Below are 25,186 nucleotides of genomic sequence, written 5' to 3' on the forward strand. Positions count from 1 at the left end.
TGCGCGTTGACCCGGGTCCCAGTTTGACACGCAGCCATTCCTTCATCGCCATGGTCGCTTTACCCACAAAAAGCGCCTCAGAGCGACCCACAAGGACATTCCGTGCTTAGCCCCGCTGCCCTTTGTTGAACTTGGGGAACGGAAAGACACGTCTGAATTCCCCCAGCCAGGCGAAAGGAGGGCGCCAACGTGAATAAAATATATGGGGGGGGGGGGTAAGCCCTGCGCCGCATCACTGAGCGCACACACTCTGGGAATAGCAAGGAGGACGACAACAACGAAATAATTTTATGATTTGCACCCGCCCATCTGGCCGGGCTTCCCAGATATAAAAATATAACAAAGCGTCACACGCTAAAAGGCGGCCTAAAAAAGCCCTGGCACCTGGCGGGGGGGGGGCGTCCCACAGGGAGGGCGCCCCCTCAGCTGGGGGGGGCGAAGGGGCCTCATCCCCGAGGAATCGGCTCCCCCGGGAGAGGAAGAGCCTGAACAGAATCCGACCCTGAAGTCCCGGAAGTCGCTCTATCCTAATCGAGGGGCAACTCTCACTTCCGCTTTGGGAAAAGCTTTCAAGGAACCCGGAAGCTTCCGGCCTCCCGAGCGGAGCGGCTTCAAAGGCGCATGCGCGCACCCCCACCCCGGCACCCCGGTGAAGGAACGCCCCTCCGCCGGAAACCCGAGAGAGCACCGCCTCCTTCCGCCTCCTCCTCCAACCAGAAGCGGGACTTCGATCCGCTCGTCCAAGGCTGCGCCTGCGCAGTGCCCTCCTGCACCCGCCTCGCGCCGCGACCTGACGCGCCTCTTCCTCGCCGCCGCCGGCCGTTTCCCCTCCCGCCGCCAAGATGCCGCGGATCATGATCAAGGGGGGCGTGTGGCGAAACACGGAGGTAGGTGGCGCAGCTCCCCTCGCCTCGGCCCCCCCCCGCCCCGTGCGCCGCCGCCCCTTTCGCTCGCCGGAGGCCCCTCTGAGGCGAGCGGGGGGAGGGCAGTGCGCCTGCGCCAAGGGGGCTACGGCGCCTGCGCACCAGCAGCGCGCACTCCGTGTGTCTGTCCGTCTGTCTGTCTCCGCGTAGGAGGCGATGGCGTCTAATAAACGTTAAAAAAAAAACATTTTTAAAAAAGGAAGCAATGCAAAGGTTGCAAGAGGCACAGTCTTATCCGATCAATAAATAATAATACATGTCAGTGTCTGTAGCAGCTCCCACCTACTTTTTCTGCTCTTGCTGGCGCGCCCCTCCTCCCCTTGGAACTTGGCGCCCCAGAATGAAAAGTTTCTACATGGGCGTTGCGGGCAAGACTTTCCCTTTGTTGGATTTTGCTTTCCATTGTTTCGTTTGGATGCCTGCCCTTCACTCTGGGGTCCTGGAGTGCTTGGTAGCAATTTAAAATGTCTCTGTCAAAAGGTAGAAAGAACTGGGTGGGGATGGCTGAGGATCAGCTTTTAAGGCATGTGTCAGGTATAGTGAACGTTTGGCTTTTCAGATGTTGCTGAACTGCAACTCCCATCACCCCGGGCTGGTGATCAGGCTTGTTGCAGCTGACAGCAGTTGCAGCTCAACATCTGGGGAGCCAAAGGTTCCCATATCTGATATACAGGATGGGTCTTTTAAACCTCTCCATACCCAGAATCAGAAGCATTTATATGAAGTCCTCTAGCTGGGGAGAAATAGTGTGTGTACATCCTAAACATGGAGAAGGAACTGGCAAGCCACTCCAGTATTTTGCCCAGAAAATTCCATGGACATAAAAAAGGAGAAGCTTTGAGAAGAAAGTGAGAGTTTCCAAGGTATGCTCTGGTTCATGGCGTCACGGAGAGTCGAACACAACTAAGATGACTAAACAACAACATCCTAAACAAGCCCCATATTTGTAGGCACAGATAAGTGCATGAACCTTCTGCTTGTGGTTGTAGTCATAGTAAGCAGGCTATGGCACTCAGGGGACATTTAAAACACAACTTTCTATTATTCCTATGCTTCAGTCAGTTTTGCAGGCTTTGACATACTAAAACCATGTGTGCAGTTCCTGGACACACTGTCATTAGTCTTCAATAAAAAACCCCAAATGCTGGAGTTTATTTTATCTTTAGCTGTTTGTGCAGTGTTGTGATGGAATTCTCTTACTCAGCCTGAGTGAGGTGTGCTTACTCTAGTAGCAGCAGTAAAAGTTTTTCCCCTGGGATGCATTCTTTTAGCATCATTGTTGGGATGAAAAAAGCTTGCCTTGCTTTGCCTTTTTTTGCATAGGGTATTGTTGTAATGCCTATTTCCCCCCCCTCTCTTTTCGTTTTAAGGATGAAATTCTTAAAGCAGCTGTAATGAAATATGGCAAAAACCAATGGTCTCGTATTGCCTCTTTATTACACAGAAAATCAGCAAAGCAGTGCAAAGCCAGATGGTAGGTACCAGAAAATAACCTATGGGGGAATTTTGATACGTTGTTATTGGGAAACTTCATCAGAGTTTATCAAGTCAAGGCAGGTGAAGTGGGGACTTACATATTGTCTGTGTCAGAAATTCCTGCACAATACTCCACAGACATCCTAATTCTGCAATCAAAATAAGAACATTTGTGTACAGTAATTGTTTCTGTGCAGAGAAGGACCGCACAAATATATCCAGAGGCTAAGTGAAATCCAAGTGAGATAAATTTTCCTGCATTAATACTGATTCATGCTTTACATTTAGCTGCTTACATTCTTTGATATTCATCTTACAAGAGGGGCTTTTTTAAGTTGTGTATTTTGTAAGATGGAGCTTACAGAGTTCAGCTACATTATCAAACAAATTTCAAGTGGAACTTTCCAGCTCATATTATAGTTTGGGGGAGAGTAAGCACAAGTATGTAATGTGTTGTCAGGTGTATCCTAATTTTGTCATATCAACTGATATATGACTGCTTAGGTCAGTGATTTTCAGCCATTGTGCCATGGCTTGAAAGGGTGCCTTGAATGATGGTCAGGGGTCTTGTGGGCAACAGTGGCCTCTGTCCCTCTTTCCGTCCCTCCCTCCTCTGATGCCCTCTTGCTTCTCTGCCTCCCAAAGGCTGGCACAGCTGTTTATTGCAGCAGCCGTGGCTCTAAGCTCTGCAGGCGAATGGTGCCACTGGGAGGCACCTCTCTTTTGGGTGGTGGGGTAGCAACTCAGAGCCAGGGACAGCAGCAGCAGCTGACTCTCAAGGAGAGGGGAGAGAAAAGGATGCTGAGGTAACACTCCACTAGGGAGGGTGTTCGAAAAAGTGTGCGAGGCTGCCAGGTCTGCAGGCAAAGGGTAAAATAACTGGACTCCTGAGCCCCACAGGGGTGCTGCAGAAAGAATGTACCATATTTTTTGCTCCATAAGACACACACACACACACAAATGTCTGTGTGTCTTATGGAGCGAATGCACTGCACGGCAGAGGGATCCCTCGGCTGCTGCCGCAGTCGCGAGCTGAGGGATGCCCCTGCAGCCGGAGCCATGGCTCCTGTCCGCCCCTCCTCTCGCCTCGCTGGAAAGCAAGCAAAGCACCTGTCCTGGTGTCTCCCCCTCCTCTTCTTGCTCCAGCATCGCCGTGCTTTACAGCGAGGCGGGAGGAGGGATGGGCAAGCAAAGTGAGAGCTGCGCAAAGCGGGACAGAAGCCATGTAAGTGGCTCTTGCTTTGCTTGCTTTGAAGCGAGAGCCGCTTACATGCTCTGCGCAGAATTTTTTTTTCTTGTTTTCCTCTAAAAACTAGGTCTTATGGTCAGGTGCATCTTATGGAGCAAAAAAATGCGGGTAGTTGGTTAAGGGAGCCGTGGACTCAAAAAGGTTGGAAATCTCTGGCTTAGGGCATTTTTTAATTGGCCTGGGCCATGTTAGTTTTTCAGTATAGATTACAGTTCATATTTTGAAAGTAGCCTATATACTACCTTTATAGATGCAGTAATTATGAGAAATAAAGCTGGCAAAATTTTCATTTTCTTTATGTATCTATGTATAGCAGATTCAAGAAAGGCTATGTGAAATCCTCTGTGGAGCTAATTTATAGGTGTTTAATCGGGTTAACAGTATCTTGAAAAAAATCTCATTTTTATCATTTTGAACAAGGTATGAGTGGCTGGACCCAAGTATCAAGAAAACAGAATGGTCACGAGAAGAAGAGGAGAAGTTGTTGCATTTGGCCAAACTTATGCCAACCCAGTGGAGGACAATCGCACCAATTATTGGGAGAACAGCTGCCCAGTGCTTGGAACACTATGAATTTCTCCTGTGAGTAATTCTGCTCTGTAATGAAGTTAGTTTTTGATATTGAGAGACCTAGTTACAGAACTAACTCAGGATTTCAGAAGAAAGCTTTTAGGTGTTTAAGAGTTGTTGTTTGCATCCAGAGACAATTGAGGAGTGTACCTTTGGGGGTGAAGTCAACCCGCTAGAGGGTTACAGTTCTTGCTGTGGCTGTAGAGACCGTTACAGGAGAGACATGTTTTGTTGCAGCTGGGGCAGTTGAAGGTGTCCTGTTGTGCTGCTGCAGATGCACCATATGCATGACTTGACTTTCTGTCTCCAGACACTCTGATAATCTGCAAGGGATTCCCCTATGATGGGGTTAATGTAGCCAGCCATCATTTCATGTTTGCAGACATCTTTGGTCTCTCAACGGGCCTGGTACTGGAAGCCAGCTCCCCGTGGAGCACGTCCCTGGGGATCCTGCCATCTTCCATTCTGTGTACAGCAGCAAACACAAATATGGGCAGCAAACTCAAAATGCCAGCTGTGGGGCATGACCTATTGCTGCCATCTCTTAAAAAGCAGAAAAAGATAGGGCATCACAAAATGCCTGTCCCATCAATGAAGTAAGAAAGTGACTGTATCAGTCACCCGCACACTCACAAACTTTTTGCACCTCTCTTCTGTTCAGAACAGATGGAAAGATGGGTGTTCAGTCCTGGCATCCATGAAATGTGAACATGTTTAAGGAGGTCGTGCTCAGTATAGGAGTGAGTGGGTGAGCAGGAACTGCAGTCTGGATTTTTGAGGGGATGTTTACTGAGGCTTTTTGGTTGTGCCATAGGAAGTACTGGTGGGCACCATGTTGATCGCTCCTGATTTTCTTTGGGTTGGTTGTATTGTCTTTGGTTTGTATCCAACTAAGTCATACTGAGAGGAGAACCGCTGGTATCAATAGATATGGATAACTTAATAATAAATAAATAAATAAATAAATAATTTTTTTAAAATTTATATCCCGCCCTCCCCAGCCGAAGCTGGGCTCAGGGTGGCTAACAACACTAAAATAGTGCAACATTATAAAAACATTATAAGTCCATTCAGTGTCTTATATTGGTATATATTTGCTTCATATTTTTGCACTTGTTCTACATGTTATCTTTTCAGGGATAAGGCTGCTCAAAGAGACAATGAGGAAGAAACTGCTGATGATCCTCGAAAACTTAAACCCGGAGAAATTGACCCAAACCCAGAAACCAAGCCAGCCAGACCAGACCCTATTGATATGGATGAGGGTATGCTTGAAACAGGTTTTATGAATTTGTCCCCACTCCATCCTTTGACACGTTCATTATATAGCACAATTCTTTCCTTTTGTGACTTTCCTTCATTAGCCCATCAATTGTTTTATGGTTTCAGTCAGCTATTGCAAGGCTGAAGAATCTTCCCCCAAGCACAGAATTCTGTTAGCATATATCACATTATTTGTCTCTCACAAACACAGACACACCATGTACACATGAATAGAGCTTGGCTTCATCTTTGCAAAGAAAAAGAGTTCCCCTTTTCTAGCTCACAGACTAAAGCTGCACAGAGATCTAAAACATCACTCCTGCATGGCCCGATCACTCGTATGTGCTGAGAAAGCATTCCTTTTCAGAGATTAAATGTAGCAAGCCAACCATTTGTTTCATTTCCACTTCTTGGGGAATGAAGTAAACTGGCCTTACAGGAAGAGATATTTGACTGCATGGCTAGTTCACTGCAGAGTGAAACTTGGGAAAAGGGCATGGCCAAGTGATAAAGGGCAAGCCTTAAAGAGAGTGCTGAGGGGCATGTAAAGAGGTCTTGCAGACTGGATTAGGTCTTCAGGCTGGAGGTTTTTCCAAAGGATCCCCCTTAAAGTTCTGCCTGGAAATTAATTAACTTTGAAGTGACTCCAGTTTGATAGGAAGAAATAAATTTTATTGCTATCATGTTAAAGAAAAAGTCATAATATACAAACTATTGGTGGACATAGTCCATCATTTTAACAATATATGTGCATAGGATTGAAACCTCAGTAATATAGGAAGAAACTTGTTGATTACACCTTTTAAAAACCTACAGAAATAGAATATTTTTTTTCTTGTATTCATACAAGAGATAACAATAGAGACTCTTGTTGGCCTAAATCATGTTTTGAACACATTCAGAAAAGGCAGAAGTGACCTGGGATCTGTTAACATACAGATTTTCCCACTTCTGAGAAGCATTTCATTCTTACCTATTTCATAGAGCAAGGTGTAAATGAGAGTGTGTGAACTTTGTACATTCCTTTTGCAGATGAACTCGAGATGCTTTCTGAAGCTAGAGCTCGGTTGGCTAACACTCAGGGAAAGAAAGCCAAAAGGAAAGCAAGAGAGAAGCAGCTGGAAGAAGCTAGGTATTACTTGACTCAGCTAAAACTGTTAATTGGCAGAGCTCCAGTCCATGCAGGACGCTTGTCCAAGGGATGAAATAGCTGTCTTGTCATAAGATGGCAGCAGAATGGTTAATTCTGCTCCTTGCAACCCCTAATTGATTTGCACAAACACTGTCAGATTCTGCATCTCTCCCTAAGATGCTTGGCACATGGTTTGTTTTCTATCTGTTGGAGTCTAATGTTGGGAAAATAAATAAATAAATAAATAAATATTGGGCTAAGATTGAGATGGGATCTCGAATCTCAATGCAGTGCTCCTGTGTTTCCCACCTATATTCCTCTCCCCTTTTATTAATGACCCAAGTCACCAGGTGTTATTGATGCTGCTAGTTACCTGTTCTAAGTATTAAAATGACAAAAAATAATAAACTGTAAGCAGCTCCAATGCTGAGCTTTGATGGGTGAAATCCAGGTTCAATTCAGCATTGGCGATGAAGCTCAAGGTATGGTTTGGTGCAAGTAAATATTTCTCAATCTGACCAGTCTTGCAGAGTTGCGAGGATAAAAGCCTGAAGTGTAAGATTTGGATTCAGATGTAAGAAATAAACAAGAAGCTGTTTTAATTGCTTGCAAACCATGCACCTTTCTTAATAATTTCTGAATTTTCAGGCATTCTTTATGAGAAGTCCAGAAACTTGGGATGATTTGTTAAATTGACAGATTTGGAGTTCAAGAAAGATTCTTCTCTTCCTCCGCCCCCGCTCTGCAATCTGGCAGCAGCAGAAGTAAAATCAAGCAGACCCTTGAAACTTTGTGTTAAAGCCTTTTGAGACTTTGATCTCATGACTCAAAACTGATGTCTTGTGCTGTGTGTAGTATAAAGGAATACTCGTGTGGAACTAATTTTCAGTATGGACTGCAAACATTTTACACAGTAAACCACACTTAATGCTTCCTCTAGAAGTGGCCTATTTTTCAAAGCTAATAACAGCTGTTCAGATTTGTGTTAATCTATCACACCTTTGCAGGCGTCTTGCTGCCCTCCAGAAGAGGAGAGAACTTCGAGCTGCAGGGATTGAGATCCAGAAGAAAAGAAAGAAGAAAAGGGGAGTAGACTACAATGCAGAAATCCCATTTGAGAAGAAACCTGCTGCAGGTTTTTATGACACATCAGAAGAAAACTACCAGGCCCTGGATGCAGATTTTAGGAAGTTAAGGCAACAAGACCTGGATGGGGAGCTCAGATCGTAAGTTGGTGCTTGACTGGAAAGTTACGTTTAAATGGGCCAAAAGGGGTACAGAACAAAGTCTTGTATAACGTTGCCAACAGTATGTGCTATGACACATTCCATCCATTTGTGTACTGTTGCTTATCTTTACTTTTTGTGAATTCTTACAAGACTTAGCATTTGAATGTCTTAGCTTTTTTAATAGATAACCCGAGTTTCTAACTATTGTTTTTGTGGAATGAAAATCATTAAAATATCTAGCTTTTCTCTGTTGGCTGTTTGAAAACTTAAGTTGGAGCTGGTCAAGGAAGACACTTTGGTGGCTTGGACAGTAATATTGTTCTGTTCCTAATTTTTTGATTGCTGTTCTCCCATTTTCCCTTTAATTTAGGAATTGTTATCATGCAACAAAATCCAAATCTTGCAACGAGAATATTTTAAATGTAGCACAGAATTATTGGTTCTAAACAGAGGCATTAGTGTATAATTCACACAGATCTGCTCCTTATCTCTGAGAGTGGTACAGCAAAAAGTCATGTTTCTTTAACTGATGGGCATATGTCATCTCCTTTTTACCATCTAAAGATTCCTAGAGGTCCTCTATCTGCAGTCCTATTTGCGATGGCTGTTGGACCATTAACTATATTGATTTGAGACAATATTGGTGTTACTGGAGTCTCTGTTGGTAAAAAAAAGAAGTAAGATTTAATTTTAAATAAGTAAGGTGACATAGCCTTGACACCTAATCCTAAAACCTCACAGAAGGAATCTGATTAACATCACAACTGTATTTTTAAGGCTTGCAGGAATGACATGATAGAGGTCTCTAGGATAAATGGTAAGGATAATTATGAAAGACCAGATTTAATCAATAAATTAAGCATTCTTGGACAGATACACCAATAATTTTTTTGTCATGGCTGCTATCCTGCTGAGTTAAACTTGGGAGTAGACAGTAGAGCCATTGAAATCAGTGCACTTTTGTAACTTCAGTCAATGGAATTCAATGTGTCTACCTTGAGTATAGCTAACTGGATATTACCCTTTATTAGACACCTTATGAAATAATTTATCAAGGTGCTGTACAATAGAAAGGAATAAAAACGTAATAAAAGCATACTACAATAAACTTCAGAGACAATAAAATGCTATAAGCAGCACAGTAATGGTTGTTTTCTGTGCTTTAGAGGCCCAACTGGCCTCAGCCACAAGTCTGGCATGTAATGTTATCGGTGGCATCCTGTGGATCACTTTCAGCAGGCATCCTCACTTTGGCTTTCAGGTGTCCTGAAGGCTTTTTATGCCAACAAGCTTTTCAGGTTGTTTAAAATCTTTTTGAGAAACCAGCCATTTTAATGATGGATCTTTATTGATTCTAAAAGTTTTTATTTTGTTATTCACCACCCTGATGCCACTTTTCTCTTCAAATTAATACAGTTGTCTTAAAAATAACAACAAAACTTTATTCATCTGTCAATATGATGTGACTTTAAAAACCCCCACTTGTGCTGTTGCAATAGATAAAGCACCCCACGCCTTTCTGAACTATTTATTGAATTATCAATCATTGGTACTTAATTGAGGCACTTCTGTTTTAACAGGGAAAAGGAAGGAAGAGAGCGAAAGAAAGATAGGCAACAGCTGAAACGGAAAAAAGAGTCTGATTTACCTTCAGCAATTCTTCAGACTAGTGGTGTGTCAGAATTCACAAAGAAAAGAAGCAAGCTGGTGCTTCCAGCTCCTCAGGTAAGTTGCTTGTTCCTATCGCCGCCTTGTGATTTGTTTAAGTCACTGCAGATGCATGTGATGTGCCCAAATCATGAGGCTTTTCAGAAATTAAGGCGCACATATAATCTGCACATCCCCCCCCCCGATGCCCATGGATTCCTACTTTTTAGCCCCCTTTTCATATCCCAGATTTGCAGTGCGAGAGTCTCTCAGGGTAGCTTTATATCGATTCATTTGCATATTCTTCTTGGAAGCACCATCCTTTTTAGCACTATTTCATTGTGCCAGACACATTGCATTGCAGGAAATGCTTTTAGCACTGCAAAACTAGCAAAGGTTGTACCACTTTCCCCAGTTAAGTTGGAGGGGAAATTATGTAGGCGTGACCAGTTGAAGCAACTGCCTTTTTCCTGTTGGTATATTGACTAAGGGCAGCCTCTATGGCACTATTGTAACAGCTAGCGTTTCTGATGCTAAGACAACTTTTCATTGTTGGGTGTTTCTCAGTTTATTAGGAATCCTGTCATACTCATTGCAATGTTTGGATTTATCTCCTCTTCTTAAGATTTCAGATACAGAACTCGAAGAAGTAGTTAAAGTTGGCCAAGCAAGTGAGATTGCACGTCAAACAGCAGAGGAATCTGGGATCACAAACTCTGCATCCAGCACACTCCTGTCAGAATACAATGTTACCAACAATAGCATTGCTCTTAGAACACCTAAAACGCCGGCAGCACAGGACAGGATCCTACAGGTAAAGCCTAAATATAGTTTCATTTTAACATTGCACTGGTATTCTTTGCAGCTTCGTATTTTATTTGTAGTTAGGTGAAGTAAGTAATCAATCTTCCACCTCTGCTCCATTGTGTTGCATGGCTTGTTGGGAATGGGGAGCTACCAAGCCCTGCTTGGAACATAGCTTGCGGGTGGCTGCATAGCAGGAAGACTAGATGGCAGATGAAGCTCAAAGATAGACTTTTGTTTCATCCTGAACAAGCCATCCTTTCTCCTACCTGCAAGAGGAACAAAGCCCAGGATGTCAGTGGAGGATATTTTTATCAGTCAATTATACTAGATATTCAATATGACTAAATGGAATTGGTATTCTTGACTTGAAAGAAGCAAAATACTAACTTTTCATCCAATTTTGTTAGTTGATATTTGAGCAACATTTGGTTCCTTTTTGAAAATTGCACCTTGACTCATTGGATTGGTATTGGTGGTTTGCCGGTAGTTGCAAAAGGAAAAAAGTGGTTTCTTTTGACATTGGAATATCTTTCTATATACATAAAAATTGAAGGCTTTCATTGCACATTTAGAGCATTTGCAGTGCCTCATCACCATCCTGTGTTTGCATGAAGTCATGGGGGAGGGGAGCAAAATAGAGGCAGGTCGCACAACAGGGGTGTCTATGGCATGAGAGGGAGAAGGCAGAAACGGGGGAAAAGGGGCAGTGTAAAACAACAGCAGAAGATTGAACAAAGCAGGTATGAAGTATTTGAGGGCTTTGCCTTGTTTATCGCTCTTGTAAGGTAGTTGAGGAATGGGAGAAGTTTTCAGTATAGTGAGAACAAAGGGGGAAAGTGGCTCTTTTAAACAACAGCAGAGATTTCAGTAATGTGAGGATGAAGGAAAATGTATTGGAAGAGAAACATTCGGGAGGTTACCACAGGAGTGGTTTGTTTATAAGAGCGCTGTGCAAAAGGATGCAGGGCGGAGGCATGGACATGGGAGCAAAGGTGAAAATGGGTGCAAAGCATGGCTGTAGAATAGAAGAGAGAAATAACTTTGGAAATGGGTTGGGAAGGTGAAAAGTGAGCTTAGTGGTTTCATGGAGCGGGAAGGGGAAGCTCCAGGGAGTTAATGGGGGGGGGGAATGGCAGGGGGCAGCAAGTGGAGCAAGCAGGAGTGCAGCCCCGAGTTGATATATATATATATTTGTAGACTTTTAGTTTGGAAAATGATTATTGTCTTTATATCTGTCATCTATCTATCTATCTATCTATCATCTATCATCTATCTTATTATGCAGGAAGCCCAGAATTTGATGGCTCTTACAAATGTTGATACCCCCTTGAAAGGTGGTCTGAATACCCCTCTCCATGAGAGTGACTTCACTGGAGTGACACCTCAGAGGCAAGTTGTTCAGACGCCAAATACAGTGCTTTCCACACCCTTCAGGTAAGTCATCTACTTGAGCTGTTGGGGAAGAGCAGAGATACATTTGAACTTTCTTTTACTTTAATAGGAGGGTGTGTGTGTGTGTGTGTGTGTGTGTGTGTGTTGGACACCAGTTTTCCCAGGTTCCTCTCCATGATGAATTGCTGACTATAAATTCCAAATCCAAAACAGGGACTTGTAGGCTGGTAGTCTTTAAACAGTTAAAGATGAGCACAAAAATTGTGCTACCGCACTAATATTGGAGCAAATAATTTTTTTCTAGGACACCTTCCCATGGAGCTGAAGGGCTGACTCCTCATAGTGGAATGACTCCTAAGCCGGTAGTAGGTGTGACTCCAGGGAGAACTCCCTTGCGTGATAAACTAAATATTAATCCTGAGGAGGGAATGGCAGATTACAGTGATCCATCCTATACAAAACATATGGTAAGTAAGTAGGAAATTATGTTCATTTCCACAATTTTATCCATTGCATTTCACAGGTGGGGGCTCTCAGAAATGATGATGGATCGATCCACCACCATTATGTCTTCCAAAAACAAATAGGAATTAATTTGAATCTTTACAAACATAATTACGGGCACTGACTAGATTTCCTGGTTTTTAAAAAAATTTTTTTTTAAAGCATGGGTGCTCTAGTTTTGATTAGAGTAGTGACAAGCAAAGGGGATACATTTTAACTGTTTCTTTTCCTTTGCACCCATTTTCCTAACCTTAAATCCCCACCACCACCAAGCTACTTTGGGAGTTGACAACATTGCCGGGGGGTGGAGGTGGGAGAACAAATTCCTCAGCTCAGTTTTACAGATTATATAAGTATTCTCTAATTTAAGGAAGTGCATTTGGAGTTAAGAATAAGCACTTGATCACATCAAGGCAAGCAGTTGTGGCCTTTTGTGGGTGCACACATTTGTAGACATCATTTGGGCAGCAGCTCAAGTTCTGTGATTGCAGCCACTGTGGTCACAGAAATAGACGGGAGCAATCACAGTGATCGCCCTCAAATCCCAAAGTGACTTGTTGACGATTGCCTGTCAAGACCTTTCATTGCTTTTGAGAATTGAGTCATTTCATACCTCTGAGCCCAGTGTGAAAGGAAGGACACAAAGCTGGTCCATAAGTAGTTGAAATCACCAGGCAGGCTTAAAAATAAAATGACTGCTTGCTTTATTTCTGTTTTTAGGAAAGTGAACATTTAGTGCATTAAATTACTTTAACATTCAACAGGAAAGAGAATCCCGTGAAAATTTGCGTCTAGGACTTATGGGTCTTCCTGCTCCAAAGAATGACTTTGAGATTGTCCTACCTGAAAATGCGGAAAAGGAACTCGAAGATCATAATGCAGACGATACATATATAGAGGATGCAGCTGATGCAGACGCTCGCAAGCAGGTAGAATGAATTACTAGATTTATAAAGCAGTGTAACATACTGTGTCCTTCTCCCATGAACTTCACCTAATTCATGTCTTAAATCTCTTTCTAGAGTATTCGAGAAATGGAGCGTATAAAGGCACTAAAGCGGATGCACAAAGCAGTTCAGAAAGATTTGCCAAGACCCTCTGAAGTACGTTGTTCCTAATTCTGAAGAAAATGAAATAAGCTGAGGGGAGGGAATGCTATCAGTAAAATGGTGAATAATAAATATTTGTAAGTTGCAGTATCAGTATTAGCAACTGGAGGCCTGGAGCTAAGAAGTGGGGGAAATGCCATTTAAGACACGTGGATTTGCTGGCCAGTAGGAAGTGTAGGTCAGGGCACTGGTCCACCACCCCTTACTTCCTTTTCAGAATAGTCATTCCGGAAAGCCGGTTGCTGGCCAAGCTGTTACAATGCTAAATGAAATTAATAAAGACAATAGAACATTATTTTCTGATTTTGTCAAATTCTGTGGATTTAATGTGTGTCTTGGCACTCTGGAGCCCCTCTTGATGTAATTCAACAGTTGATTATCACATATATAGTGTTACATGACTAGCAGCAGTGGCTGCTCTTAAAAGGCTGGCTTTTTGGTTTTTTTGGATTAGGTAAATGAAACAATCCTGAGACCCTTAAATGTAGAGCCACCTCTAACAGATTTACAGAAGAGTGAAGAGCTGATTAAGAAAGAGATGATTACCATGCTTCATTTTGACCTTGTGCATCACCCTTATGGAGAACTCCCAGGAGGCAAAAAGGGGAAAGTCCCGGGGTTTGGACCCGGTAGCACAGAACACCTGTCTTATCTTGAACACAATCCTTATGAGAAATACTCAAAGGAAGACATCAAAAAGGTATATATATATCCTATTTCTCTGCATTGTTTATGCTCTCTGCCTACCATAGTACTACATTTTGCAAGGTTTAAACTTTCTAATTCTATTCTTAAGCTGATTGGAAAATTTCTAAAACTTTCTTTTGGGAGTGCTTTGGGAGTACTGATGGTGTTTCAGTAAGCTTCTCTCTGCTTAACACCCAGATTTACGATAGGACATCACTGAATGGCAATTAGAATCATTTTAGATGAAATTTATGAATTATATTCTGGTGGTTTACAGCAATCATTACCAGTCTTTTTAAACCCAGGGCCCACTATAATTCCAACTTGAAAAATGGAATCACATTTTAGGTTTTTTTTTAGCATATGTGTGCCTCTTCCTTGCTCTTCCTTTTTTGGGGAAAGCCCATGCTTCAGATATTTTTTCTAAGGAACCTTGAGAACAGTAGTTGTGTGTCTGGGGGTAGAGATCTCTAACAGTGAATTCTTAGCACAGACACAAAGCTACAATTCCCAGAGGTTTAGGGGATAAGCAGTTACAGTTCAGATGATATAGAACCAATATAAATTTGTGGTATGTATGTGTGTGTTGATCATACTCAGATCCCACTCTTCCTCCAAGCAGTGTACATGGTTCTTTTCATCTTTCATTTTAGTTAGGCAAAGAGCAAGTGATTGGTCCAAGGTCACTCAGGGAGCTTCATGGTCAAGTCTCCTCGATCCTAGTCCAACATTTTAGCCACTCTGCTATGCTGACTCTGTCTAAACATGTTCTCACTTTCCCTCCAATCTCTCTATTTCTCTTTATTAGAAAAGAGGGAACTAAAAAACTGTGTGGTGTAGTGCATCTGATGTTACACCTCTCTGCCCAAGACCCAGCAGATCACAAGCACCTGATATTTAGCCTGGTAGTTACAGTTTGAGTTCTCCATAATTAATTCACATTTACATTTAACACAAGCTAAAAATGGGGGAGAAGATTGGTAGTGACAGACAAGCTGCCCAAAATGTAGCTGTATCCATCATTACTGACCTTTCCCTGCAATGTGCAGTGACAAGACCATGATTGTTGCGTACAAGGGACTGAGTGCATTCCTGCTTTACTGGGGTGAGGCTTTACAGAAATAACTGGCACCCTAAATGAATAGTGCATATCTTAGAATATGTTCCCAGAATACCTACACATAAAATTCCACAATCTGGATTTAAGGTGGCTTTATGTAATTGCCTTGTGGTGTAGATCCACATGGATTATGAACTCTTTACTCCCTACTCTGAGTGTAAAATAATGTAAGTTCTACAGAACAAATGCTTGAAGTTGAACAGAGTTCTACAGAACATTCTTTCATCTTCCTCACATTGGCCCACGATTCCAAAATGTCTTGAATCGGTTTGGACTAGATGACCCTTGAGGTCCCTTCCAGCTTTACAATTCTATGATCCTGTTCTAAGACCAGAATCCCATAGGTTGGTGCTGTTGTGTGGGAAGTGTCTTTATGAATACACACATGGACTGCTTACTTAAACAACAACAAAATGAATTAGAAGGGGTGTTGTGTGTATACTCATTTTGTATACAGTGGTACCTTGGTTCTCAAACTTAATCTGTTCCGGAAGTCTGTTCCAAAACCAAAGAATTCCAAAACCAAGGCGCGCTTTCCCATAGAAAGTAATGCAAAACGGATTGATCCGTTCCAGACTTTTAAAAACAACCCCTAAAACAGCAATTTAACATGAATTTTACTATCTAACGAGACCATTGATCCATAAAACGAAACTATACTATAAAATAAGTAAGTATCGTAGATGATAAAAATAAAAATATTTTTTTCTTACCTGCACTGATGATAGTCATTGTTTGGATGGGGGGCTTTTATCCATTTCCACAGTCACATAATCAATCAGTAGCTGAACTGGGTTCCACACAGTCACAAAAACAAATGAACTGAAAAAGCCTCAAAAACAAAAGTGCCAAACTTAATCCATTCCGGAAGTCCGTTTGACTTCCGAAATGTTCGAAAACCAAGGCACAGCTTCTGATTGGTGCAGGTGGCCCGGAAACAATAGCCGACAGCCGCATCGGACGTTCGGCTTCCGGGAAAAGTTTGACAACCGGAACACTTCCAGGTTTTCGGCATTTGAGTACCAAGGTGTTTGAGAACCAAGGTACCTCTGTATTCTGTACAGCAAATGCAGTGTGAAAAGTGCTGGGGAAAGGGCCACTGATGATTTGTGTTTTTTATGTGACTGTGTAAGATGTGTTGACACAAACAATAGAAAATGCTTTTCTTCAAATGGAGAAGTTTGCCCTGTAAATTGTTATATATATATATATAGTTCAAGAACAGCAGGAGAGGTGAAGTTGTAACTAATCCCTCATTTCACACAGGCTGAAGAACTCCTGGCCCAAGAAATGGAAGTGGTGAAGCAAGGAATGGGGCACGGAGAGCTCTCAAGCGAAGCTTATAATCAGGTGTGGGAAGAATGTTACAGCCAGGTGCTGTTCCTTCCTGGGCAGAATCGCTACACGCGAGCTAACTTGGCCAGTAAAAAAGACAGAATTGAATCCCTAGAGAAGAGACTTGAGGTTGGTATACATTTCCTTTTGAGAAACAGGCTTAATCTGACGTTATACCGTGTGTTCTGTCTTGTGTTTTATCCCTAAGTGGGAAGCAGGGGCACTGCTATTTCAATGGAATTCTATAGAACTGAAAAAACATTTTTTTAAAGAAAAACGTCTAGTAACACATGGCCTTAATTGGCATCATTCATATACTGGGTAAATCAAGTTGAATCCAGAAACAGGAAGTGGTGCTTCTTGGTCATGCTAATGTACCCTGATGCGCTCCAACATTATGCTCAACCTGTGGTTACCTAGTTCAGTTTTGTGACTAGAGGTGGGCCTCAGCTTGCCCTCCTGATAGCTGGAAGAAAGTAGTAGTTGTTCTTTCTGCCTAAGCTTCGTGGTTGGGGATGCAGTGAATGGATTCCAGTGCTTCATCTCTGTTTTGGCAAATCTGGCTTCTGTGTTTGGGTGCTGAGGAGCTGGATGTTGAATGTAAATTGACAGCATACACTTTAAAAATATTTTGTCAGTTTAAAGTTGGGCAGAACAACACAGTGTTAACGTAAAATATTTATATATTAAAGTGTACAGTACAAGAAGGGGATTCCTACAAGCCCTGTGCAATACATTGTGTCGCACAAACTTACTATCTGCACTAGTGCCATCTCAAAAGTTACTTCACACTTTACATGGTTATCATCTTTGCTACATCAGTTTCACCCCAAAAGGCAAGGGAACTGTTGGGCAGATATGTGGAGCTGAATGTTTGGGGAACGTAAAGGATGGCCTGATTGACCCATCCTTGGGGATGAGTGCTGTGTGTAGAATAGAAAGGAAAGGCAACTCCTGCCAAGGAGCCTAGTTCTGTCTTAGAATGAACTTGTACTCCGTGTTGGCCAGCAGAAGGCACCATTGCTCTGCAGAATACTTCAGGGGACACGGAAAGATGAACTGCCAGTTGCTTTCCTATTTACTCTTCAGCTCAATATTTTATTGAGTGGAATGATATGTCGTTTAGTCGTGTCCGACTCTTCGTGACCCCATGGACTGATATGATCGCCATGGAATGATATAGTACCTTAAATACTCTTGTTGTGCAGCCCCACCAATTAAAAGACTGATTAAAATGGTGTTTTTTCTGTTTTAAAAAGACAAAACTGTTCTGTTTATATGACTGTTTGCAGTGCCTATTATATGGATTTGGGGAGGAAATTCCATAATCTTAGCTGGATTCACTATTTGGCCAATGTCACAAAAGACCCATCAAAAAAGGTTGTGTGTGTGTATGAAATTGCTAAAATAAATACTGCATTTCATGCTGAAGTCCAGAGAAGGCTACCTATTAAAGTTTAAATGTAAGCTGTGTGAGATCATTCTTGGAGTGATGAGAAATGCACATTATACAATTTTACTTATTTTTTTCCATTTCCAAAGACATACAGTTGAGTTCAGCTCGGGGTGGAGGGTGCTTGTTTGTGTGCACATGCCTTTAAAGAAAAAGGAGACCTTAAATGTAATTAACAGTAGTAGATTCATACTTCTCCCTGCAGCCCTAGCACCATTTCTCTCACTGTTTAGGAGAATTTGGATGCAATGTTGGATGCAATGCTGGGAAAGCCTGGATTCTCCACCGTGGGAGCAGGGCCGGGGCGGGAGAGTGCTAGAGTCCTGTCTAGTCAAGTTGCTTGGGACCATTTCTAGTCTGTTACCTCCAAGGCTGCTTGGACTAGTGAAACCAACCATCTGTCTCCTTCATCCTTGCCCATCCTGGCTCATAAAAGCTAGCCGGGAAGGGCTGGCAATGGACTCTGCGGGGTGGTGAATGCTTCCCTCTGTGAGGGAGCCTTCCCAGACCTGCTGAAAGAGGCAGTTATTAAACCGCTTCTTAAAAAACCATCTTTAGACCCGGCCAGTATGGCCAACTATCGCCCAGTCTCAAATCTTCCATTCTTGGGCAAGGTGATTGAGCGGGTGGATGCTGAACAACTCCAGGCATGCCTGGAGGAGGCGGACCATTTGGATCCCTTCCAGTCAGGATCCAGGCCTCATCATGGAACTGAAAGTGCCTTGGCCACGCTGGTCAATGATCTCTGACGGGCTAGGGACAAAGGTGAAAGCTGTTTCCTAGATCTGCTGGATCTCTCAGCAGTCTTTGATACCATCGACCATAACATCCTTCTGGACTGTCTAGAGGAGCTGGGAGCACAGTGGTTCCACTCCTTCCTCCTGGGCTGTGTCCAGAAAGTGGTGGTGGGGGATGAGTGTTCAGACCCCTGGGCTCTCACTTGTGGGGTGCCTCCGGGTTCTGTCCTCCCCCCCATGCTTTTTAATATCTCTATGAAGCTGCTGGGAGAGATCATTAGGGGGTTTGGGCTGGGTGTTCATCAGTATGCGGATGATACTCAGCTCTACCTCTCTTTTAAATCTGAAACATTGAAGGCAGTGAAGGTCCTGTGTGAGTGTCTGGAGGCGGTTGGAGGATGGATGGTGGCTAACAGATTGAGGTTGAATCCTGACAAGACAGAAGTACTGTTTTTGGGCACTTTCAGGAGGTGGGCAGGTGTGGAGGATTCCCTGGTCCTGAAAGGGGTAACTGTGCCCCTGAAGGACCAGGTGCGCAGCCTGGGAGTCATTTTGGACTCACAGCTGCCCATGGAGGCACAGGTCAAATCTGTATCCAGGGCAGCTGTTTACCAGCTCCATCTGGTACGTAGGCTGAGACCCTATCTGCCTGCAGACTGCCTCGCCAGAGTGGTGCATGCTCTGGTTATCTCCCGCTTGGACTACTGCAATGCGCTCTACGTGGGGCTACCTTTGAAGGTGACCCGGAAACTACAATTAATCCAGAATGCGGCAGCTAGACTGGTGACTGGGAGTGGCTGCCGAGATCATATAACACTGGTCCTGTAAGACCTACATTGGCTCCCAGTACGTTTCCGAGCACAATTCAAAGTGGTGTTGCTGACCTTTAAAGCCCTAAACGGCCTCGGCCCAGTATACCTGAAGGAGCATCTTCACCCCCATCGTTAAACCTGGACACTGTGGTCCAGCGCTGTGAGAAGCCAAGTTACAGGGAACCAGGCAGAGGGCCTTCTTGGTAGTGGCTTCCATCCGGTGGAATGCCCTCACATCAGATGTCAAGGAAATAAACAAGTATCTCACTTTTATAATACAATCGAAGGCAGCCCTGTTTAGGGAAGTTTTAATGTTTGATGTTTTCTTGTGTTTTTAATCTGTTGGGAGCGGTCCAGATTGGGGAAACCCAGCCAGATGGGTGGGGTATAAATAAATAAATTTTGATTATTATTATTATTAAATTACCTATTTATTATTCTGCCCTTATTTCAGATGTAAGCTATTCAAGACATTTGATTGTATCCAACAAAGTTGTCCCGTGCATGCAACGACTTCCACTTGCACAATCAAACTTTCCTTCCCTCTCCTCCCCTTGTGAGCCCCCCTCAGTTTCTGGAGGTTTTTTCAGCTCTCTGAAGCAGAGGGGGCTCGGGGGGGGAGGTGCCTCTTGCGCGCAAGGGGTGATTTTGTTGGCTACAACCCATTAGCTCATTCATTGAAAGGTTGACTTTAGAATACTGCATATTGGTTGAAAACTTTTTTTCTTACAGTCGGGAGGAGGTCATTTGAAAATGTTGCTTTCTTCCATTTTAGAACTTAGAATTCAGTCTTTCTACAAACATTACAACAGAAATTCAATACTGCTGATTGACCGTGTCCAAATATTTTTATTTTTATTATGATGGGTTTTATCATATCAGTTGCATGCTTTACCTTATAAATATTCAAAACATGCATCTATAATGCCAGACAAATTGAATCAGTTACCGTACATTTAATATTCCAAATGCAGTCACTTCTCCATTCCATGCACTTTGAAATACATTGCTGCTTGGATCAGTACAGCATGCATAGGTTAGATTTGATAGGGCTTCAGTAGTGAAGAGAGAAGGAACTATTAGTATACACTTCGTAAGCAAAGGCAGTAATGTCCCGGAGTACATTTTCGAAGAGGGCATTATAAATCAGGTATTGGGACCAGCTCACCAGTTCCCTCCCTCCCCCCACCCCATGTTAGCCCCCTGCAGCTTCCCTTTTGCCTCCCATGCATAAGCCCCCTGGACGCAGGCCCATTTAAACAACAGGAGGACTTTGAGCAGAGCAAGAAGGGAAGTAGGAAAGGCTCCATTGTGCCCATGTAAGCTTTTAGACCTTGACTTCTATGTTGTACCTCTCTCTTCTATTTCTTGCTAAATCTATTTCTGAACAACTACTCTCCCTTCTCACTACTCAAAGTTCTGTTATTTTTCTTGTCCTTTCTGCCTCAGTGTTGTACCATCCCTGCTTTTCTCTAGCCTTTCCCGTTGTGGAAACCGCCACCTATTTCCTGTAAAGTGTTGCTTCCCTTTCCCCTCTCCTCATTTTAACACCAAGGCAGGAGAGCATTTCAGTATTGAATATTGCCCTAGTCAATAAATAGCTTTTGGGTTGTACCTGTCTACACTAACACCAAAAAGCAAGGTCTCTTGGTGGCCCCAGGCCATTGCATGGCTGCACCAAGGCAACTACCTAGACAGAGGCAGATGAGGAGCAAAAGGCAGAACTACTGTGTGGCATCATTGTAGGACTGTAATATAGAGAGACATGGATTCTGTGTGTGAGAGTGTAAAAATTTGAATGCTTCCCATCTCTCTAGGGAAGGTCTTACTGGTATGTTTTTGAAAGAATCACAAAGATTCTGTTTCAGGGAAGAGCCTCACTTTATCTCAGACAGGAGGAGGAAATGACTGATCACAGGGAGTAAAACCTTGATACCATATTTCAGTTTCCTCTTGCTTATTCCTCTCACACTTGGAAGTATTTATTATTTTTAGATGTTTTAAAGTTTTCAGGCTGTTCAGTGTTGCACAACACCTTTTTGCAAATGCATTTGCACCTTCCAGTGTCCCTTCCAATTCTCTGATTCCTTTAGTGTTCAGAAATTCCCTGGAGGTGCTGGGTATCTAAATGGAATAAGAAGTTGGTAAACATGTCTTGCGCTGAACTACTCAATTTTGTTCATATTTTGTCCACTGTTTAAATGAAAAGCTCTATTTAAATTGCTGCAGTTTATAATAATAAATACGGCTTGACCAGTCAGATAAGTATGAAAGTGTTTTTGTAGGGCAGGTTGCACACACAAGGCCTGTGGACAGCTGGTAGGCCTCTCCCAGTTGTTCGTGGTCCCTAGAGGAACTCTGAATATCTGTAATCTGATTTCCTTTTCTATCTCATTGTGGAAATGACCATGGCTGCCCAACCAGGAACGGGGGAATGCCTGCAACACTTTACCCACGATGCTCCCTGGCTTCAGTTGTAAATTTCCTGTGTCTGGAGAAGAATGCATGATTAGACTACCTCTCGAGGTCCCTTCCAGCTTTGATTCAGTGGTGTGATTATCACTTCCTAAGACTGTAGATTGTCTTAAATAAAAATTCCTCGTACTGCATATTTTGCAGGAGAGGTTCTTTTAGGCATTCCCCAAGATTTCCAATGTTTCCAGTGGAAAAAGGTGTTTTCAGTGATCAGGGCATAAAGCTACAGTTGCAGCATTTAATCAACCAGTTTAAAGTGGTCAAATTATAATTAGCAAGGAGGATTCAGCGGCTAAGTGATGTGAGTGTTCCAGAACTGGGGATTTTTCCACTGCCCTTATCTGACATACTCAGTAAACAAAGCTACTATGTTAATACAGGCTGTGTAAATACCTCAACAGTTTTTCTAACAGCCAAAAGTAGTTGAACTGAAATATTCATAAATTTAAAAAGGAAATGGTTAAAAAGTTATATTCAATGGTTTAGCAATTATAAATGTGATAATTAGAGAAATTCAAAGATTTACTTGGAGATGTTTCTTACTGAAATACTTGTAAATATTTTGAGAGATGGCAACATAGCTGCATACACTTTGCTTACATTATTCAGATTTTATGAAACAAAATTTAGGCCCACAGCAAACTGTTAAAATACTAATTAAGCATGCCTGAAGAGTTGTGTATGTAAGAAAATGTCCTCCATAGAGCGAGTGATCTGAAAAAGTTAATTTAACTTTGGATTTCTCTGGTATTGTATCCATTCCAGTTGCTCAGTTTGTTTTGAATTGTATTCATTCATGATGACACTAATTTTATGAAACAATATATTTTTAAATTTTACAAAATCTGAAAAAATAGCATAGTGGAAAATGTACTGTACTGTCAAAAAATTGGTGGTATAGTAGTTGCAGTGTGCTGCTCCAATGAAGAATAAAAAAGGAAATATTAAATATGCTCTTCTAAGTGTGGTTTACCATCATATTTTAATATCCAAATGTTATTTAATTTCTGAAATACTTAATTTTTATCAATTACTTGATATGTTTTGCACAATGCTTTCCCATAAAAATAGCCTTTAAAAAGAAGCAAGTCCATGTGCCATTTTAATAAAGATGCTGAATACCTCTCCTGGTCCGTATTTGATCATGTTTGATCAACTGGTGGCATTAAAAGGGCTTCTTTTGCAGCAGTATTCAGAAGACCGTAGGGGAGCATCCCACCCATTGGGCAAGCAACTGTATGCTAATTGCTTGCTGTGTGAAGCAGTGACGTGTGGATGCAATTTCAAGCTGACTCCCAAGTAGCAACCATTCTGTGTTGAGGGAACTTCAGCTCCCTGAATGATGTATCTAGCATTTCCTTCTTGTCTTTATGGTTTTCGGCTACTCTAACGCTACCCGTCCAGTGTCGTGTTCTGTATTCCCCTTGCTGTTGTTTTGTGCCTCTGCTATCTGTTGTGTGTCACTTCTCAAACTCCTGAGAGCCTTACATCCAAACTCCTTAAATCCAAACCTATCTCCCTAACAGATCCACCAGTGCAGGGGTAGGCAACCTAAGGCCCAGGGGCCGGATGCGGCCCAGTCACCGCCTAAATCCGGCCCGTAGGCGGTCTGGGAATCAGTGTGTTTTTACATGAGTAGAACGTGCCCTTTTATTTAAAATGCATCTGTGGGTTATTTGTGGGGTCTGCCTGGTGTTTTAACATAAGTAGAATTTGTTCTTTTATTAAAAATGCATCTCTGGGTTATTTGTGGGGCATAGGAATTTGTTCATATTCCCCCCCCCCCAAATAAAGTCCAGCCCACCACAGGGTCTGAGGGGCGGTGGACCAGCCCACTGCTGAAAAAGGTTGCTGACCTCTGCTCCAGTGTAACAGAAAAGTCTTTGTTTATACTTTCTTGTACTGGAGGCAAAATGTTTTATAGTGTAACCTTTCTTCTGTTCCTGAATTACAGCTCCACAGCTCATGACAGAATACATTTCAGAAATGTAACTGTTAGCACAGTTTTGCTCCGTGAATAATATGCAGGCTGTATTTCTTCAATAGATTAACAGAGGTCACATGACTACAGAAGCTAAGAGGGCTGCCAAGATGGAGAAAAAACTGAAGATATTGCTTGGTGGTTATCAGTCTCGAGCGATGGGGCTCATAAAGCAATTAAATGACTTGTGGGATCAAATCGAACAAGCTCATCTTGAATTGCGCACATTCGAGGAATTAAAGAAACATGAAGATGCTGCTATTCCTAGGAGATTAGAGGTAAAGTCATGAAATTCTCTTGGCCATCTAGAAAGAAGGAAGGTGGCAAAAGTTGTGTTAAGTCATGGAATTTTATTAGAGGTTGCTGCATCCATTAATTAAAAAAAAAGTAGAGTAAAAAATCAGCAATAAAAAAATAGTATATTACTTTAGTCCATTTTATTTAGATGATTTTGTGTTGCTTATCACCATGTCATCAGGAGTCTTCTTTTTTCTTTTTCTTTTTCTTTTTCTAACAGTTGATCCTATCCACAGAGTTGCATGAGCTTCTCTAACATAAATGTGCAGGTGCATCATGGGAAAAGGCTCCCATGTGTACGTTATGGGATGTGTGCTTGTGTTGCATAATCTGAGACTCCCCGGTCGTATAATAATTTGCATTCTGCTACTTCTGGTGCCTTTTTATCACCTGACCATTTTTATTGTTGCAGTGTCTAAAGGAAGATGTTCAGCGGCAACAGGAACGAGAGAAAGAACTTCAGCAGAGATTTGCAGAGTTCATGCTGGACAAGGAAGCTTTTCAGTCGAAATATTAAGTCACACATCTTGCTTAAGCCATGTTTTGTAACATTTCTCAAATGCAATAGATAGGTTTTGCCTCCTGTGTCTCAAATCAAACATAAGCAAATTGGGTCCCAAATCCATTTTGTGTTTTACGTAAGACTGAAGGCCAGGCATCTTATGAGGAAGAGGTGAATTGAAACATATACAGAGAGGATAATTGACACGCACTAAGGGGTGCTGTCCAGGGTAGAAATTCCAGCACCTAGGATTGGTTATGTGATGATTTTTGCTGATCACATCCACATTTTTGACCCTTTACAAACTGATATTCTGATGTTAAAAGGAAAAACCAGCAGATTCTTTTAAATCACATCATTTGCTAAATTGTTATTTTACCATTGCTACGATCCACAAGAACCAAACACTTTCGTCTGTGTGCCAGCGGTTATGTACTGTGAATTTGGGGTGTAAAGCAATGTATTAAACTGTGTTTGTGTCCAGTA

The 25,186-nt window shown here is 42.4% G+C and overlaps 1 protein-coding gene across 1 annotated transcript; it reads left to right on the forward strand.

The window, feature by feature from the left end:
• The first annotated feature begins 736 nt into the window (after window positions 1-736).
• CDC5L (cell division cycle 5 like) lies at window positions 737-25,186 on the forward strand. Its single transcript, XM_083435569.1, has 16 exons — window positions 737-887; window positions 2,294-2,397; window positions 4,069-4,230; window positions 5,356-5,483; window positions 6,514-6,613; window positions 7,621-7,839; window positions 9,423-9,567; window positions 10,115-10,303; window positions 11,582-11,730; window positions 11,993-12,155; window positions 12,957-13,121; window positions 13,215-13,295; window positions 13,756-14,001; window positions 16,375-16,572; window positions 23,967-24,179; window positions 24,611-25,186. Exons 1-16 carry the CDS (start codon window positions 843-845, stop codon window positions 24,713-24,715), a joined length of 2,412 nt encoding a protein of 803 aa, XP_083291695.1. The 5' UTR covers window positions 737-842; the 3' UTR covers window positions 24,716-25,186.

This window comes from Podarcis tiliguerta (genome assembly GCF_965153285.1).
Source record: "Podarcis tiliguerta genome assembly, chromosome: 3".
Classification (NCBI taxonomy): Eukaryota; Metazoa; Chordata; class Lepidosauria; order Squamata; family Lacertidae; genus Podarcis; species Podarcis tiliguerta.

Bases quoted from the DNA above. Each gene is read 5' to 3' on its own strand.
- CDC5L (XM_083435569.1), top strand. From the start codon at position 843: ATGCCGCGGATCATGATCAAGGGGGGCGTGTGGCGAAACACGGAG. The intron at 9,568-10,114 runs GTAAGTTGCTTG...CCTCTTCTTAAG, and splicing joins TGGTGCTTCCAGCTCCTCAG to ATTTCAGATACAGAACTCGA. The intron at 13,296-13,755 runs GTACGTTGTTCC...TTTTTGGATTAG, and splicing joins ATTTGCCAAGACCCTCTGAA to GTAAATGAAACAATCCTGAG.